The sequence below is a fragment of the Stomoxys calcitrans genome, chromosome 4 (assembly GCF_963082655.1).
Source record: "Stomoxys calcitrans chromosome 4, idStoCalc2.1, whole genome shotgun sequence".
NCBI classification, from domain to species: Eukaryota; Metazoa; Arthropoda; class Insecta; order Diptera; family Muscidae; genus Stomoxys; species Stomoxys calcitrans.
Window position 1 is genome coordinate 49,971,245 of NC_081555.1, and position 17,580 is coordinate 49,988,824.

Sequence of the window (17,580 nt, forward strand, 5' to 3'; positions counted from 1 at the left end):
TTTTTTTCATACGCCATAACTTGAAGAAACAGTAAAGATGAGTTGTAAGGATTGTGCTGAAAAGAAGGAATCGTTATGTAGATATACTTCGACTTTTTATATGATCATAAAGTTGTATCAGTCAGTTTATTCAGTCCATTCGGTTAAGAATTGCGCCTTGTAGGGGCTCAAGAAGCATATTCGGCAGATCGGTTTATATGGGAGCTGTATCAGGCTATAGATCGATTAAGACAATACTGGACACGTATGTTGAAGGCCGTTGTACAAAATTTCAGCCAAATCGGATAAGAATTGCTCCCTATAGAGGCTTTAGAAGTCAAGATCCCAGATCGGTTTATATGGCAGCTATATCAGGTTTTGTATCGATTTGAACCATACCTAGCATAGTTGTTGAAAGTCATAACAAAACATTTCATGCAAAATTTCAGCCAAATCGGATGAGAATTTCGCCCTCTAGTGACTCAAGAAGTCTAGACCCAAGATCGGCTTATATGGCAGCTATATCAGGTTATGAACCGATTGGATTCATACTTAGCACTGTTGTTGGAAGTGAAACCAAAACACCACGTGCAAAATCTCAGCCAAATCGGATGAGAATTTCGCCCTCTAGTGACTCAAGAAGTCTAGACCCAAGATCGGTTTATATGGCAGCTATACATGGACCGATATGCCCATTTACAATCCCAACCGACCTACCCTAATAAGAAGAAGTGTGGCAGGTTGTTCAAACGAATGTACTGTTGGTTTTTGTCATCATGTGTTTGCTACTGAACATTTTGCCAGAACTTCGTACCGCCTAAATGCGGCAGGCCAACGCTACTAAGAAATTAGCAATTTTTCTTATTAACATTCCATTATGGAACAGGGGATACTCTCTCATATCAATGAGTGCAGTCCGATTAATGATAAGGTGCGCCCTTCTTTATGCCGAGTCCGAGTGGCATGTCGCATAGAGACAACACTTGGTAGAGCAGTTTTAACCTGACAGCATACCTCACAAATGTAGCTAGCATAAGTAAAAGGATAACCACCGCCGAAATTTTTTCTTAAGTTGACGCATCATAGGCGGACATGGTAACCTCAGCATCACGGTGGCCTTCAAAGTGCGAAGGCTAGTGTGCGAGAACGACCGGAGGATGCTGCAGATGTTGGGTTGCGATGCCAATGCCGACCACTCATAATTGGGATTTTATTCTAAATTCTGGCCTGCATATTTTTAATGTTGGTAATGTTCCGATTTTTCGAATACGTAAGGTAATAGACATGACTATGGCGCATATCTATGTTACTACAATTTCGTGGCAGCTGATGGTACGTACCGAATTGACCTCATGGAGTCCTTCGTCGACTAGGGCTTCGGTCTCTGTGTACAACGCACTGCCACAGTAACAACAACAACTGTTTTAAAATATTTGAGTGCCCAAGGAGGATTGCTTGTCGATCCATTGACATGTATTCTCCGATCTAAAATTGTCTATGGGCAACGACCAATCATGAAAGCGAAAGCGTTCGACACGATCAGTCATGTCAAACTATTTTAGGACATCGTCAACAAGTCCCTCTAGCCAGCCCCAGCACTTTTCAACCTCTCCATTCCACCCTTTCCAGACGACATATAGATCGTATCATAGGCGGACGATTGTATGATCGTGGCATTAGGTCGCCACCCATTGTTGATATCTGCGATAGGTTTAACGTCTACCACAACCTCTTTAACCTCTATCTATCCTCCATTCCACCCACTCCAGACGGCGTAGAAATCGTATCATATGCGGACGATTGTATGATCGTGGCATCAGGCCCCCACCCATTGTTGACATCTGCGATAGGTTTAACGTCTACCTCAACGAACTAGCCATTTATTACATTGCAAGAGATCTGAAGATATCTGTAACAAAATCTTCAGGCACATTGTTCACTACATACACGCATGAGGTTGATAAGGAGCTGAATGTGAAAGTCGATGGATAAACGATTCCGACCTTTAAGTGTCCCAAAATACTTGGTGGTAATTTGCGATAAGGTCAGAAATAAAACAAATAGAAACAAGGTTCTCAAGTCAATTGCCGGTGCTGACAAAGAAACCTTGTTGACCACGTACAAAACAATTGACCGGTCAGTGCTAAGTTATGTCGCGCAATTGTGGTCTCGTCAGTTATGCGACACGCAGTGGAATAATATTCAGTTTTGTCAGAATGCGAAGGGCTGTCTTCTCAGTTCTCACGTAGACCACCTTTATCAAACAAAGATCCTACCCGTGCGAGGTCATAATTAGATACCTTCTATGCTGTTATCGCTGGGATCATTCAATTAATCATCTTGTGGATAGGTGTCAACCACCCAGAAGCCGCAAGGTAGATTTTCATGATCTAGAGCTAAAGGTTCAACGCTCCAATAGAGAACCTCTAGTTCAAGCGGCATACCAAGCGTGTCTGGGCAACATTCATGCAGACACGGTAGCTATTCACCACCGGGTGAATGTTGTCCTTGAAGAACTACCCCCACCCATTGCACATGAGGAAATCGAACTCCTCAGGCAAACCTGAGTAGTTCTGGCTCAATTGCGCCAACGTGCAGAATGTGTGTGGCGATTGGGACCACACGACACATCAGCTGTTTAACTGCCCAGTCAAATCCACTCAACTCAGACCCTCAGAACACACCCCACCTTAGTCGCAGAGTTCCTGGAACTGGATGTTCAACAAAACCAAGCAGACGAAAGATGGAACACAATATACTGCTACAAAAACAACAATCCGGCACGGGATAACTTTAAGCACCACACTGACGGCAACATTGAGGTCCAAACTGTGTGGTGTTTATTGCTGTCATGAGAAGCTTAGATGCAAGCTACCGGGCGCCTCCACTGGTTGCGTATAGTGAAATGTTCTATACGGAGTAGCTGCAACGGCAGTCGCGGACAATCAGCGGTATCGAGCGGAGAGTCTCAGTGAGAGGTCGGGCGGCACCAGCCAGCACAAATACTGAGTTCCCATCATACTCGGTATGACAAAATAACCAAAGGCCACTCTGTCTCCGCGGTGATCAGTTCTTTGGACCTGAACGAGCTTGCTCACCTACAGGTGCTTAACCTCCACATGAAAATGTGTCTACAATAGCAGGGAACAGCAACTCCTGGAAGACCAACTACAACCGTTAGGTTCTGCTGGGTGCCGGGCCAAATTTCAGCGAAATTGGACAATAATTGGGCGTCTGTTCTAGCCAATGACAGCAACGTAGTAGACCTCTTCAAGTCTAGATTAGGCCACACAGTTTTGGAATGCTCGCAGCCCCCTCTTTGTGACCATCTATCATTCGTTGTCATTCGGACCTGGTCCTGAAAAATTAGCTTACATGTCGCTAAAGGCATATCCACAGATTCCAGTATCCTTGAAATGTGTAGGGTATTTCCTAGCGTCGCAAACTCATCCGTTTTACAATTCCCTGGGATATCTCTGTGACCCGGCACCTAGAACAGGTGAATTTTGAACTGTTCAGCCATCTCGTTGAGAGATCTGCCACAGTCGAGGACGGTTTTTGTGTTCAGAAATACGTTCTCCATGGATTTAATGGCTGCCTGGCTGTCTGAGAAGATATTTATGCCAATCGTCTTAATGCCATTACATCTTAGCCATTCCACCACTTCCTTAATTGCAAGGCAAGGATCTCTGCTTGATTCACACTGTGGTCGAGTAACCTTTTCGATATGACCAGTTCTAGATCTTTAGAGTACACCCCAAAGCCCACCTGGTCGTTTAGTTTGGAACCATCCGTATAGAAGTCTATGTAGTAGTTCCCATCGGTTAACAACATACACTTGTTGCGACAATTCAAACTATTTTTTTATGTTTCCATTTTGATTGTAGGAACGATAAGGGCCCTTTTTATTAAATTAAAATTTTATAAATTAAACAATTCAAATAAAATGACTTTAAGTGGTGTGATGGAAAAGAAAACGCGAAATTTTTAAACAAAGCTCAAGCCATTAATACTTTTGCTGGTAAACATGCATACACTACCCTTTTTGCATGCCAAGTTTTAAGTAGGGCTAAAAAGCGATACAAACTCCTCGTGGAGTCTTAATTAAATAAAAAAAAAAAAAACAATAAAATATGGTTTATGGTGTATTGCTCCCTATAATACACCATTCGTGATAAAAAGTTTCTCAACTAAACATATGGAATGTCTTTGGCGATAATTGACGTTTTTACAGGATCCGGATCGTCACCAAGTCTATAGCCAACAATGCATGTTATATCCACGGGTTTCTCTGTGGTGTTCATTAGCAACAAGACCTGATTGATGGGCTCAGAGGGACGAAATGGTTTTCTGGGAGCCAATTTAGTGTCCGTGGGCGGCAACAAACGAACTTTGCAAGGCTGTAATAAAAAAAAAACATTTGAAATCTGTACGAGGCCCAGCAAACTGAGGAATACCTTTTTAACACTAGCTTCGAATTGAAAGTCCTCTATAGGCATGCGTGACTTATTGATGACCGACATAACAATAACAGAAACATGGGGGGTTGGTTGATTGGCTGTAAAATTCAACGAGACCTGTATGTCTTCGTCGTCCATTAGCATACGCTGCCCTTCGGCTATGGGAGTAAGCTCATCAATGTCAATAGTTATTTCAGCAAGGGGCTTATGGTTTATTGCGGCGTTCTGATTTTCGCCCACCGTTGTTGTGGGAGTACATTCTGTTACGATCTCCGTTGTTGGTTCTGGCAGATTTTCCTTATTCTCTGGCACAGTTTGCTCAGTACAACTAGAGGCTTCTTGAGGGAGGCAATTCGCTTCCTCATCACAGTGTTCTATTGAAGCTTTATTAGCATTGCTACTGCTGATGGTCTTCAGCGATGATTGCTTCTTATCCTTGGCTAAGTCATTTAAGGTAATCTTTTCTGGTTCCCTGCAAATAAAAGTCACAGTGATTCAAAAGAGAAAAATTACTACGGTTATTTTTTACTTTTTAAATGTTGTCTGACGCTTTTCGTTTTGCAAACTCTTTTTAAATATTTCCTCACTTAGTTTGTCAATCTCGCGCAGCTCCTTAAACCCTTGCTTTGTCATTTCAAGTTTACCATTCGTCGCCGAGCATCCCTCCGTCTTTTCGGATGTGGTGATTGTTTCGTTGCCAAATACATTTATGGGTTCCAATAAAGAGAAATCACCCATTAAATCCGATGGGAATTTGGTTTGTTCGGGTTTATTCTCAATACTGCCAAAAATTTCCGATAACTCATCCAAAGTTGAGGGCTTTTGAACTTTTAGGTTAGTTTCGGTATCATGAATAGTTTTTGGACTGGAAGATGATGGATTTAGTTCACCACCCAAAAGGTCGGATAAAATGTCAGTATTTGATGTCACCGCTGATGTTGAAGATATTGGCGTGGGTACGGTCACATTTGTATTTTGCTTTACAAGATGTGTATCCTTTGGACATATTGCTTCTGTTTCAAGATTGGAGTCAATTTCAAACTTTCTATACCTTTGTAATATCATCACTAGAAGATCCTTCGTTATTAACACGTCCTCTAAAAATACACAAAATTATAGTACGCAATAACAATTGTATATGAATTGACCTATAGCTTACTTAAGAAATCCGGTTCGGAGTCTGATAAATAATCAGGCCACCTGGCCATTTGTTCGTTGTGTACCTTACACGTGTTATACAAATCACTCATTGTCACGCGACTATCCTCTCCCGGTGTATCATTGCCGTAGGAATCCAACATTTGTTCCAAAAGTTCCATCGTACTTTCAATTTTCTTCAGTTCTGATTTTAAATGGCATATGAATGCAGTGCGTCTGGCCTCCTCATTAAATCGGTGTTGTATTAGCAAGTTGGCCTTTTTATAATTCTCCTCACCGCCCTGCTTCAAAAGTTTAGCTACTAGCAAATCATCTTTGCCTAATATACTGGAACGCTGCTCTTTAACACCCCCATTTCCGAATGTTGTATTTACCGACACCGATGAGGGTCCGTGATCTAAACTAACCTTTCCTTTGAGGCTATCGTATGCATCTTGAATTTTCGTTTTATCCGGATGTTCCGCTGTCCAAAGCATAAGACATTCCATGATACGTTTTTTTGTTTCCACAGGGGCGGGTGGGCCATCGCGTTTGTCAAGCACTAAAGCTATTAACTCATTAAGAAAGGCAAATTTGTTGGTTTTCTTTTGAAATTCTTCGCCACCTTTCGACATGCATTCTTCCAATATCTGCAAACAAAGCGGAGAACTCAAATCAGATCAATGTAATAAAATCAAGAAAAAAAAAGAGTTTTCATCGGGATAGGTTAGTGGGCATGTGACAAGCAACCCTGGTTTGCTAGCCGCTTCACTCGGAAGCCATTGTGGTCCACTGTGTTTGCCCTAGAAGAAGGTAGAAGACCAAAGGAGGCGGAGAGAAACAAATAGAGACACACCACAGCACGGTATAAGACAGTTAAAAAGACAGAAAAATTAAACCAACGCACAAGACAAAAAAGTAGACCCGTCACGCGATTACCATGAGCATCACATGCTGGAACTTTAAGCTCCAATCTGTATGCTGTTCATCGTTGTCACGAGAAGCTTAGATGAGAGCGCCCTGTAGCTCGTCCCCAGGTTGCGGATAGTGGAATGCTCCATACTGAATAGCTGCAATTGCAGTCGCGGACAATCAGCGATATCGAGCGGAGAGTCTCAGTGAGAGGCCTATTACTCATCCTCATCTCTTGTAGTTGTTGTTGTAGCAGTGTGTTGTGTCTATATTCCGTTTGCTTGGTTCTTTTGAACTCTGTGACCGCACCCCACTTTTGGTGCGGCCAGAAGGATTTGAGTCTGAGTCGAGTGGATTTGGCTGGGCTGTTAAATTGGTGACGTGTGTCGTGTGGGGACCAATCGGGACATACATCCTGCACATTGGCATCAATCCTTGTTCTGTAGGAGCCGGATCGTAATTGAGCCAGAACTACTCTGGTTTGCCGGGGGAGGTCAATTTCTTGAGGTGCAAGGGCCACATTTACCCGGTAGCTTTTCACTTCACTTGATGGTCAGAATCGTTGCTCCATCGACTTTCACATTCAGCTTATTTTTCACCTCACGCAAATTTAAAGTGAACAATGTGGCTAAAGATTTGTTCAGGTATCTTCAAATCTCTTGCAGCAAAATAAGCGGCAAGTTGGTTATGGTATACGTTTAGCCTATCGCCGATGTCAACAATGGGTGGGGATCGGATGCCATCAATCCCATGGCAGCCGGTTGTACGTACCGGATTGACCCGATGGAATTCTTCATTGGAAAGGGCTGCCGCCTCAGTGTATAACACACTGCTACAACAACAACAACATATGATGCCATGATCGTAAAATCGTCCGCATAAGATTAGAAATCGTATCTTATGCGGCGATTGTACGATGCCGTCTGTAGGTTGTGGAATGAAGGAGAGGTAGAGGTTAAACAGTGACGGAGATATTACTCGCCTTCGGGAACTTCCTGTTTCACTATCCATAAATTCCACGAATGACTGGCAACCACACAGGTAATTGGCTACCCAGCGTTCGGGCGATGTCCACAACAAGTTTGGCATGACTGAACGCGTCAAATGCTTGCTTTGTAGTAGAGGTCATTGACAAAAATTGAGCTCGAATGTCTCCTATCCCTCCCCAACATGGCATAGCCTGAAGAAGTTTGACTCTTCCTGCTTCCAACGTGTCGTCAATGACCAATCTTTAGGTTTGGTTTTTCTAAACAAAAACCTGGATGCCCTAGAGAGAGAGAAACAAAATGCCGGTGCACACGGCATAGAAAATAAAATACCTTAGCGATTGTAGTTCCGCTTCTGTGCCCACCTAGGCCTTTTACAGAAGTCAACAATGACAATTGGGTCGATTCCCAAACACAGGTAAAGCATCGTCGCACATGGACAATCGACTTCCTCGTCTTCGAGAATCTAGGCTACAGGGCCTTTGCCATCCGACATCCCACAGCGTCAGCCGACGACAAGTCTGCGCTTTGGGCGTTATAGGAATTCGCTATGCCTCACGCTATACTCCTAAGAACGCAACAAACACGCCTGCTCCTCTGCACCCATCCATTTTGGACCCACCTGTGTAAACATGGTGACCCCAGAATGAGAGAGATTGCACCCCCAGCCCAAAGCTCCCTCTCAGAACAACCTACAAATCACCATCCAAGAAGGATCCGCCCGGCACATTATCCGTCGCGTCGTCTATGCGACGTGTTCCGCAGAACATACGCATTTCCAAAAATCTGATGAACACCATGTTCCGAACCTTCTTAGTCTCTTGGTATAAGGCCAGTTCTCACTACCGCGACCTCAGATCATGTATCGTCCCCGATATCACCTTTGCGATACCCCGTACCCTCTCCACCAAACCATGAGGACTCACCTTATCCAGTCCCCGATGCCACACCTGACACTGTTAGGTGAAAATCGTTGTAGCCACAGCTGGAGATACAAGATACCCACAATCACAATGGCAATTGATAACCCTAGCCCTAAGCACCTGCAATGGTGCTATTGTGGTCTTATACCGCGTGCCCTGTGTGGACATATACTGCAGCGGCCGACGCTTCAGAAGTCCAACTTCTGATCAATATTTAGCTGGATCTAAAAGAGGGCTTGTTTGTACATTACAGCCGCATTGAGGAGTACACCTTCTGATGGATTGAACTTAATATTAAAACCAATGCCTATGATCATAGTGGTTTGACAAATTGCTACGCCTACAGCCGTGAGGATAGGAGATCTTTTTATTTAATTCAGCAGCAGATACGGGCATTGTGTTATCATTGAGAAAATGCCTGATATCCTAGGCAGTAAGGACCCGTTCTTTGAGCCGCGAAGCTGCAAATACGAATGCAAATTTTGCCCTTGAACATTCCACTAAGGAACAGGAGCAAACTTCTCACATATCAATGAATGCAGTCCGATTCAAGTTTAAGCTCAATAATAAGGGCCTCTTTTTCATAACCGAGTCCAAACGGCGTGCCGCAGTGTGAAATCTCTTTGGAGAGAAGTTTTACCTGGCATATTACCTCACAAATGTTGCTAGCATTAGGAGAGCTCAATAATAAGGGGCCTCTTTTTCATAACCGAGTCCAAACGGCGTGCCGCAGTGTGAAATCTCTTTGGAGAGAAGTTTTACCTGGCATAGTACCTCACAAATGTTGCTACCATTATGAGAGGAAAACCAACGCTGAAAATTTTTCTGAAGGCCTTGCCTGGATTCGAACCCAGGCGTCCAGAACCATAGCCGGACATATTTGATAAAAAGTATTGTATCCCTATATCCCAGTTCCTTATTGCAATTTTCATGGGCAAATTAGCATTTTACCCCTATACCTGATAGGAGGAACGTAGACTACGAAACGGATATTTCCATGTGGGCTCCGAGGTGCAGTCTTAAGAAATGGGCTGGATATATCGAGAAGGTTAGCCTATCACTGTATTATATTTCAAGCGGTGACTTTTGCAATAAAAGAAGTTGTGGAATGGCTAAGATATAATTTATTAACGACGGTTTGCATCAATATCATCTCTGACAGACAGACAATATCTATGAAGAACGTACCATTGAATGTCGCTGATCTCTCCAAGTCAAATTAGAGTAAGCGAAAGAATGTCTTCCAAGCAGACATTCTCCGCAAACAACAGACTTTTCAACAATCAGCCTGCTATCCTAAAATTTTGCTCAATTGGCAGACCTATTGCTGAAACAGCGGCAAAAATGACTATGAAAAGTCAGCAGACAGTGTTTGCTATTTTCAGCTGGCTTTTTTGTGAGTGTAGTTACCTCGATTTGGATTGTTTCAGTTTATACTCTCAAAACTAGTATCCACTAATTTCGATTTACATCTTCGTAGTAGTTGGAAATAAATTCTGGGAATCCCCAATGTGCTTTTATATTATTATTGTTGTTGTTGTTTTTCTAGCAGTGTGTTGTACACTGAGGCGGCAGCCCTTGCCGATGAAAGACTTCATCGGGCCAATCCGGTACGTACAACCGGCTGCCATGGGATTGATATTATTGTTGTTTGTTTGTTTTGTAAATTCTACTGTAATGTTGAAACCCAAGTAAAATGAGCTCATAGCATAAGGTTTTTCAAAGTCTGGATCTCATGTGAGAAATGTAGAAAATGTAGAAATGTGAGAAAAGTGTTTGATGAGAAACTTCATATATTCAGCCACCTCTCTACCAAGACAGGGAAAAAGCTTTTATCGGAATGAGTGTTGACCGATTTATTTTTTATGTAGTTTTGCTCACCAGAGGACCGCATCGCATATCATCTAGGGCAAGTGTTAATTTCATGCTACACTGTGCCAAATGCGAATTATCGATTTTGTCCTGTGTAAAATAATACAACAAACCAATTTTAGCACTTTTGACAACGTGAGAATGAAAAAATCAATTTTATGCAAAAGTTATTTTAATCTCCAAGTGTCTTCCGAACAAAGAAAGTCCATTGATCACATACACATTCACTTACCCCTATGGCTCTGTTTGCTTCTGTAACATTCGGGGAATAAATTTTTGCAACTATAAGCTTGTGGGCTTTGTTCACCAGTAAACCTTTATTGCTGTTAACTATCATGCAGAACATTTGCACTGCCATATTGTCAATTTCATCTTTGGTAGGATTAGTCGCTCTCTCTGAAATGTTGAGAAATCATTTAAAACCACCAGATTTGTGATGAACTTTAAAGTGTTCGAAACATACCTAGCATTTCTTCTAAAATACTTTCATCTGTCGTCATTTTATTTTCTAGAAATAAGACTTGGACTGGCTGAATTCTTTCGGCTGATTTTGTTTTGTTATTTGCAAATATTCACAATAGAATTGCAGCAGTTGTCAATGATGCCAGATTTTTATATTCGTAGTTCTGGAGAAAAATCCACTTCATGCTCAACTTCAAGGCTCTATAGTTAAAGATTGTCTCACGCGAACAGCTGGTATCCGGACATGGATCAATAATATAAAGTTTGTCTCATTTGTACAACATCTTGGCTAAATTATTTAAAGGTTGTTTGATTTGTACAACAGCATAAAAAACATATGGTGAAATCGCCATCTTGTCATCAAGATGATCGACTATTTACCAACACAAGCAAATAAGTTTTTGTGCCTGTGCGTGTATGTGTGCAGAAAGTGTGCGTAAATGAGCACAGAATATGCGAGAAAGAAGGTAACAACAAAAAAATTAAATAAAAAATCTGACATTTAAATGCAGTAAAAGCCGACAGGTTGTTAACATCTGCTCGCCTGAGGCAACTTCTTAATAACTCAGCCTTAGTACAACAACCTAAAAGCCATATGATTAAACCCCGTTTACACTGCTCTTTAAATCCGGATTTAATGGCTCGAGCATCTGTTTTCCCTTTATAAAATCAGCTGACGAGAGTCTTAAATCCGGATATAATGAGCAATGTAAACACACATACATGCGTGTATATGCATAGAAAGTTAAGTACAAGAACAAAAAATGTGGAAAAAGAAGATAACAACTAAAGTAATATGCAAACAAAAATCGGACATCTTAATGCCTTCAATCAGGTTGTTGAGCCATGCTAAATAAATTTGTGGAAAACCATTAGCTGAAATCATCTGAATGACGAGATAGCGGATTGCACGATATGATTTGTGGTTGTTGCACAAATGAGGTTACCTATGATTGTTTCGCCATGGGATCTAGCATGATACAATTAAGACGAACATGAATTTAAGGTTATGGTCATGAAAACAGCTGAGTACAATTTTTTTATTTTGACAAATTTCCTAATGTCAAACATTGATATGTGTACTCTCATGAGTATGTGTGTTGTTCACATGAAAAAAAAAAATAGCTGGAAAACAAAATACTGAGCGTTGGTTGTTTTTTTTTTTCATTTAGATTTGGTTTTTGCAAATTAAAAAAGTTTCGAGAAATTGAAAAAAGGAAAAATGCATGACATAATTACCAGGTGGTGTGCCGTAACGGCAAATTTGCTTCAACCAATCAAAGCAAGAAGAAAAGAGTTTATTAATATTTGAGTGTCAAGCAAGAAAAAACAAATTTAAAAATGCTCAAAATACCCATTTGCTCCAGAGCCTTTACCCACAAAACCGTCAAAGTGGCAGGTTTAAAAAGTTTTCACCAGGTTTTTAATAGTTTTCACCGGGTTATTGTAAGCGAGGGTAGTTCTGGCTCAATTCCAATTGGGCTGGGATTGTTTCCAAATTCATAAGCGTGTGTTTCGATTGTAACTAGACACCACATATCACATGTGTCAAATGCATGCCTCTCTGGTGGACATAAGAATTCCTCTTGAATTGAGTTCATACAATTTTGATGGGCAGGATAAATAGCGTACCACTACCAAAGGGCTCAATCACCACAAGGACGGTTTTTGTACCCCTTTTTGAGTATGTTGCAATGTCAGGACTTTGACGCCGTGCTGGACACATGACGGACTTACGCATGATTTGTGGGGATGAGGAGAAGTTATATACGGTTGATCACCTATTATGGCATTACCCTGAAATTGCGGGGGTAGACGCAGGACTAGGGTTAGATGAACACAACTTTTCCTGTCTAAAAAAAATTTTAAAATGGCAGCTAGGAGGGAACTTCTCCAGCTCGCCTGGCTTCCGTTATTATCATGCATGTTGGCTCCTTATTTTCTTTATTCTAATATTAGCCATTGTACTGCCGTAAATATTTTCTGTGTTCTTCGGCGCTTTTTGAATCTTTTTCGGGGGCGACACAATGCACCTAGTTCCCTGAGTGAAGCTTATAGCAATTAAAGATGTTGGACGCGTACCATTATGTAACCTAATTTTAAGAACCATAACAGCAGCAGGCATAAAAATCAATTTAGAGATTATATTGGGTTGCCCAAAAAGTAATTGCGGATTTTTTAAAAGAAAGTAAATACATTTTTAATAAAACTTATTGGGTTGCCTAAAAAGTAATTGCGGATTTTTCATATAGTCGCCGTTGACAAATTTTTTCACAGCTTGTGACTCTGTAATTGCATTCTTTCTCCTGTCAGTTATCAGCTGTTACTTTTAGCTTGCTTTAGAAAAAAAGTATATTTGATTAAAGTTCAAAAATCCGCAATTACTTTTTGGGCAACCCAATATATTTTGAAGTTTATATTTTTATAAGGCGAATTCAAAAATTATTTGACATATCAAGTTCCATCAGCTGTGTTGATGCGGCCACCTTATGAAATACGCCTTGTTACCACCCTTTCTTATTGGTCAGGATTCACTGAATAAGGTTAGGCCAAGCAATCAGCCGACATACAATTTTTTGAATTTTTGACAGTAGTCGGCATTGAGGATGTCAACTTGCTCTTTGCTTACATTCTCACATTCGTTGATGGTTTGCATATGTCATTTATTTAAATTTGAATTTTGAAACGTTTGAAATTTTCGAAATAAAAGATTTGAAAAACTGCAAAAAATTTCGTGTGTGGATATAGCTGCCATATACACAGATGGGAGCTACCAGGCGCGTCCACAGGTTGTGGATAGGGGGATGCACCATATACAGGACAGTTGCAACTGCAGTCGCGAACAATCATCGTGTCTCAGTGAGGGGTTGGGTGGCCGACTCTTGTTTAAATACTAAGTGCCTGTGATACTCGATATGACAAAGCGAGTCCTATGAACCGGAACGAGCTTACTTATCTTTAGGAATTTGACGAGGTTAGCTACCTCCACTTGGAAATGTGGCTCCAACAACAACAAGGTCCCGATTTAAATCTTGGGCCAATAAAAGGCTCATTTGTTATTCTTTTCGACATTTGTGCTCTATATACTGATCGGTCTATATTTGGATATAGCTGCCATATATAGCGATCTCCCGATTTAAGGGTTTCAGGCCATAAAATGCCTATTTATTACCCGATTTCGCTGAATCGTGATGTGTGCTGGCCTCTTAGGTATCCATGTTCAATATGGTCCCGATAATTTCATATTTGGCTATAGCTGTCATATAACCCATCTACCGATATAAGGTTTTAGCCCCATAAATATAAACCAACTGAAGGCGCCCCGGTAGCCGAGTTGGTAGCGTGCTCGGATTGCCAGAGCGGGGGTCGTGGGTTCGATTCCCACCAGAGGCCTTGGTTGGTTTGTCGCTACTGTGGTATCACAATGGACATAAAATTGTCTAAGTGAGTCTGTAAAGGACTGCCACTCTTACCTAACCTAACCTAAATATGAATTTAAATTTTGATTCCGGTGAAATTTAGCGCAATGAGGTTTCATAGGCTTCTCAACATTCGTACCGAATATGGTAATAATAGAGCTATATTTGAATCTAGCTGCCATGTAGACTGATCTCGCAATTTAAGGTCGTGGGCAATAAAAGCCGCATTTGTTATTTGACTTCGATGAAATTTGGCACAGTGGCTTGTGTAAGGCTTCTCGATGGTTCTGATCGTTTCAGCCCGGCTGTACTTAACGACTTTTTACTTGTTTGTTTTGCATACATTCATTCATAGCTAAGTTGTGTGTTGTGCATATTGTTTCAGATTTATAAAAATACTACTCCCACACTTATGTATATGGACGTATTAGATACAATTTTGAATAAATACCTACACGTAGGTTATTTATCGGGTTAATACCCCCAAAGGGGGTAGAAGTTCATCTCTATTTACTATCCATCTGAAAGCCTCCGCTTAATTTCATTAAAATGGGTTCAGTGTTGAATGTAACTCCCATATTAATTATTCTGTTATAGGGACAGCTAGTTGATATCTCCAGTGAGAGCTATATCTTAATCTGAACCGGCTTAAACATTTTTTTTTTAATTTATTAATTATTTTCACAATCCACATGTGGTGTAAGTTACCAAGGGTCCAGCCTTTTTCAAACTGAGAAAAAAAATGTTAAAAAATTTCGCAAAACAAATTTCTATTTCTTATGTGTTTCGTAGACATTGTCTATTAAATCGATTTATTTATGCTAAAAGGCAGATGATTAAATTTGGGAGTTTTATGGAATATTTGTCAAAATTGTAAATTATGGGATAAAATACAGCTTTTTAAATAAGTAAATAAAAAATCGTTATCTACATTCAAATATTCAATTCAAATATTTAATTCTAAAAAATATTCTACATTTAAAAAAAAATTTCTTAACATGTTCTGGAAGCGATTCTTCGGCACTAGCTTCTAATAGCCTTTTTTGCAAATTTTTTTCGTTGTTAATACGTTGGCCATTTACACGTACAAAAAGTACTTCCAAACGCTTCAAGGCATGGACAAAATCTGAAGATGGCTTTTGCAAAAAGCCTTTTGATATTTGATCCACCCATGTAAAGGTTTTTTCTTGACTTCGATATTCATCAAGGTGAAGCTTTTTCATAATATACCCAGCTATATACTCCAAAGCATCGTCTTGTAGAGTACTGAAGTCTGAAAAGTCTTTCAACTCTATTTCCAAGATATTTGACAATGCATCTATATTTACTTCTTCAATATTTAAAGAATTTTGAATACCGGAATCCGAAAAAGGCGGCTCGGATGTCCCACTTTGAGGCAGAATCAAACAGTCGGTCTCATCAGGAAAACTAAGCCACTCTGTCGCCCTCCACATTCCCAGTAGAATTTAAATGCTCCGTATTACGTGCTGAAAGACCAATTTATATCTTGAATAAATGTGGAAACAGTGTTACTTACAATTTACCCAAAATGTATTTTCTGAGTCTAAATTTAAAATCTTTAGGCGACGGATGGTCATTGAGGCCTCCTTTGCTTCTAAGAGCACCAAAAAAGTGCTCTAATACATCTTGATTGAGACGGTATGTTAAAATATATTCCATATTATATTTTTCCTTCAAATACTCGTGTAACCCACACAACGAGTTATTAGTCATTATAACACCCTTTTGAAAATGTTCAAGAGTATTTTTATTTGGAATTATTGGCACTGACATCACCGCATTCATGCGTTCCAAGATTTTATTTTGTTTTTCCAAATTGTTTCCAAATGGTTCCTTAATTTAAAAAAATACAATATTAGATACATAAAAACGTTAAACTATACAAGTAAAAGCACATTAATTTTCGCCGAGCTATTACATACCTTGCCTGGATAGTTAAATGTGTTCATATTAGAATTCAAAACGTCAAACCAATCGTTTATTAATTGGCAAAATTCTGCAGTCTCTTCAGGATTATACATTTCAAAGCCAAGATAATGGCATCTTTTAATGGCATTGGACGTGCTATTCGAAAATAACTGAGCTGCCCATTTCACTTTTTGTCTTGCTAATATAATGCATTGTTTCTAATATGGAGATATGTGTTCATACCTGGACCACTCACTGTGAGGTGTTCAGTGGTTATTTTATGAGAAATTGAGACATCACTTGACCCCGTGTACTTTAATTTTATGCCAAATTTCAGCAAATTCGTATAATAACTGTGGCTTTAATGGACTCAAGGCCTTAAATCGGCAGATCGGTCTATATGGTCGATTTGGCCTCTCCAAGAACTTTTTTCCTGCGTATGGAAAAGTTAAATCTGTGCAAAATTTCCGTACGATAATTTTTACACTGACATCGTTAAATTGCCTTCGAGTTTCATGAGAAATACAAAGTATTTCGATGTATTAGAAACAGAATGACAAAATGTACCCCCTAACCTTTGGTGGTGGGTATAAAAATGTCCAATTGCGATGAACACTCTCCCATGGAATTCATCATAAACGTTATCTGAAACAAATTGCCTAGTACATGAGCACTTCATAAAAATAAATATAAAAAATTTTTGTTGTTTGTGTCTCTTTCGAGACCATCTCAATGATGACATTTTTGCAATGGAAAAGGAATTACCGAGATCGAAACACAAACCAACCATCAATATAACTTCCAAAAAGATTCACATGTGGCAATTTCAACAGCATTGAAGGCAGTAACAAAACCAATTCTGGTACGGGATGACCATGAGCAGCACACGGGTTGGAACTCTAATCTACGATTGTGTGGTGCTCATCGTCATTACGAGAAGCTCAACTGGGCGCTTCCACAGGTTGCAGTCTCGCGCAATCAGCGATATCGAATGGAGAGTCTCAGTGAGATGCCGGGCGGCCTATTCTTGTTTAAATACTGAGTGCCTGTGATACTCGATATGACAAAGCGAGTTATTGGCGCCTTTATATAACCAATTGCTTACATGGAGCTTGTTTTAACTTGTTTAACAAACAGCAAATAACAAAACAGATAGTTTTTTTTCAGAGAAAGAAGGAGAGAATGAAAGAAAACAAAAATCTACTGACATTTGATGACATTTCCAATCGGCACATTTGACATCCTCAATGATGTTATGGGGCCTATTCACTTTATGTTTTCGAATGTGACCTAACCTTCTATTGGTGAATCCTGCTTATTGGTACTCCGTGTTAGTGTTTGAAATAATAGGCCAGTTCTCTTATAATTATGATGTACGCATAAATTAATAAATATTTCTCGAAGAGATATATGTCTTGTCTCTCTCTTTCCAAAAATTATGCAAACAACAACGACTTCCGTTATTTGGCCCACGTTATTGTTTTCAAGAGAAAACACGGCA

The 17,580-nt window shown here is 40.2% G+C and overlaps 1 protein-coding gene across 1 annotated transcript; it reads right to left on the reverse strand.

Moving 5' to 3' along the window:
- Positions 1 to 3,848: 3,848 nt before the first annotated feature.
- Positions 3,849 to 10,858, reverse strand: LOC106093278 (ADP-ribosylation factor-binding protein GGA1). Its single transcript, XM_013260330.2, has 6 exons — positions 10,733 to 10,858; positions 10,502 to 10,665; positions 5,599 to 6,226; positions 4,969 to 5,536; positions 4,437 to 4,911; positions 3,849 to 4,379 (listed from the first exon to the last, which is right to left on the reverse strand). The coding sequence occupies exons 1-6, from the start codon at positions 10,767 to 10,769 to the stop codon at positions 4,170 to 4,172; spliced, it is 2,082 nt and encodes a 693-aa protein (XP_013115784.2). The 5' UTR covers positions 10,770 to 10,858; the 3' UTR covers positions 3,849 to 4,169.
- Between the last annotated feature and the right edge of the window lie 6,722 nt (positions 10,859 to 17,580).

What these genes read in the sequence shown, in the direction of transcription:
- LOC106093278 (XM_013260330.2), bottom strand. Translation starts at nt 10,769, where the DNA reads ATGACGACAGATGAAAGTATTTTAGAAGAAATGCTAG. An exon ending in AAGCAAACAGAGCCATAGGG is followed by an intron (nt 6,227 to 10,501) that starts GTAAGTGAATGT and finishes CTTTGTTTGCAG; the next exon opens with ATATTGGAAGAATGCATGTC. An exon ending in CGTCAGACAACATTTAAAAA is followed by an intron (nt 4,912 to 4,968) that starts GTAAAAAATAAC and finishes TTTTATTTGCAG; the next exon opens with GGAACCAGAAAAGATTACCT.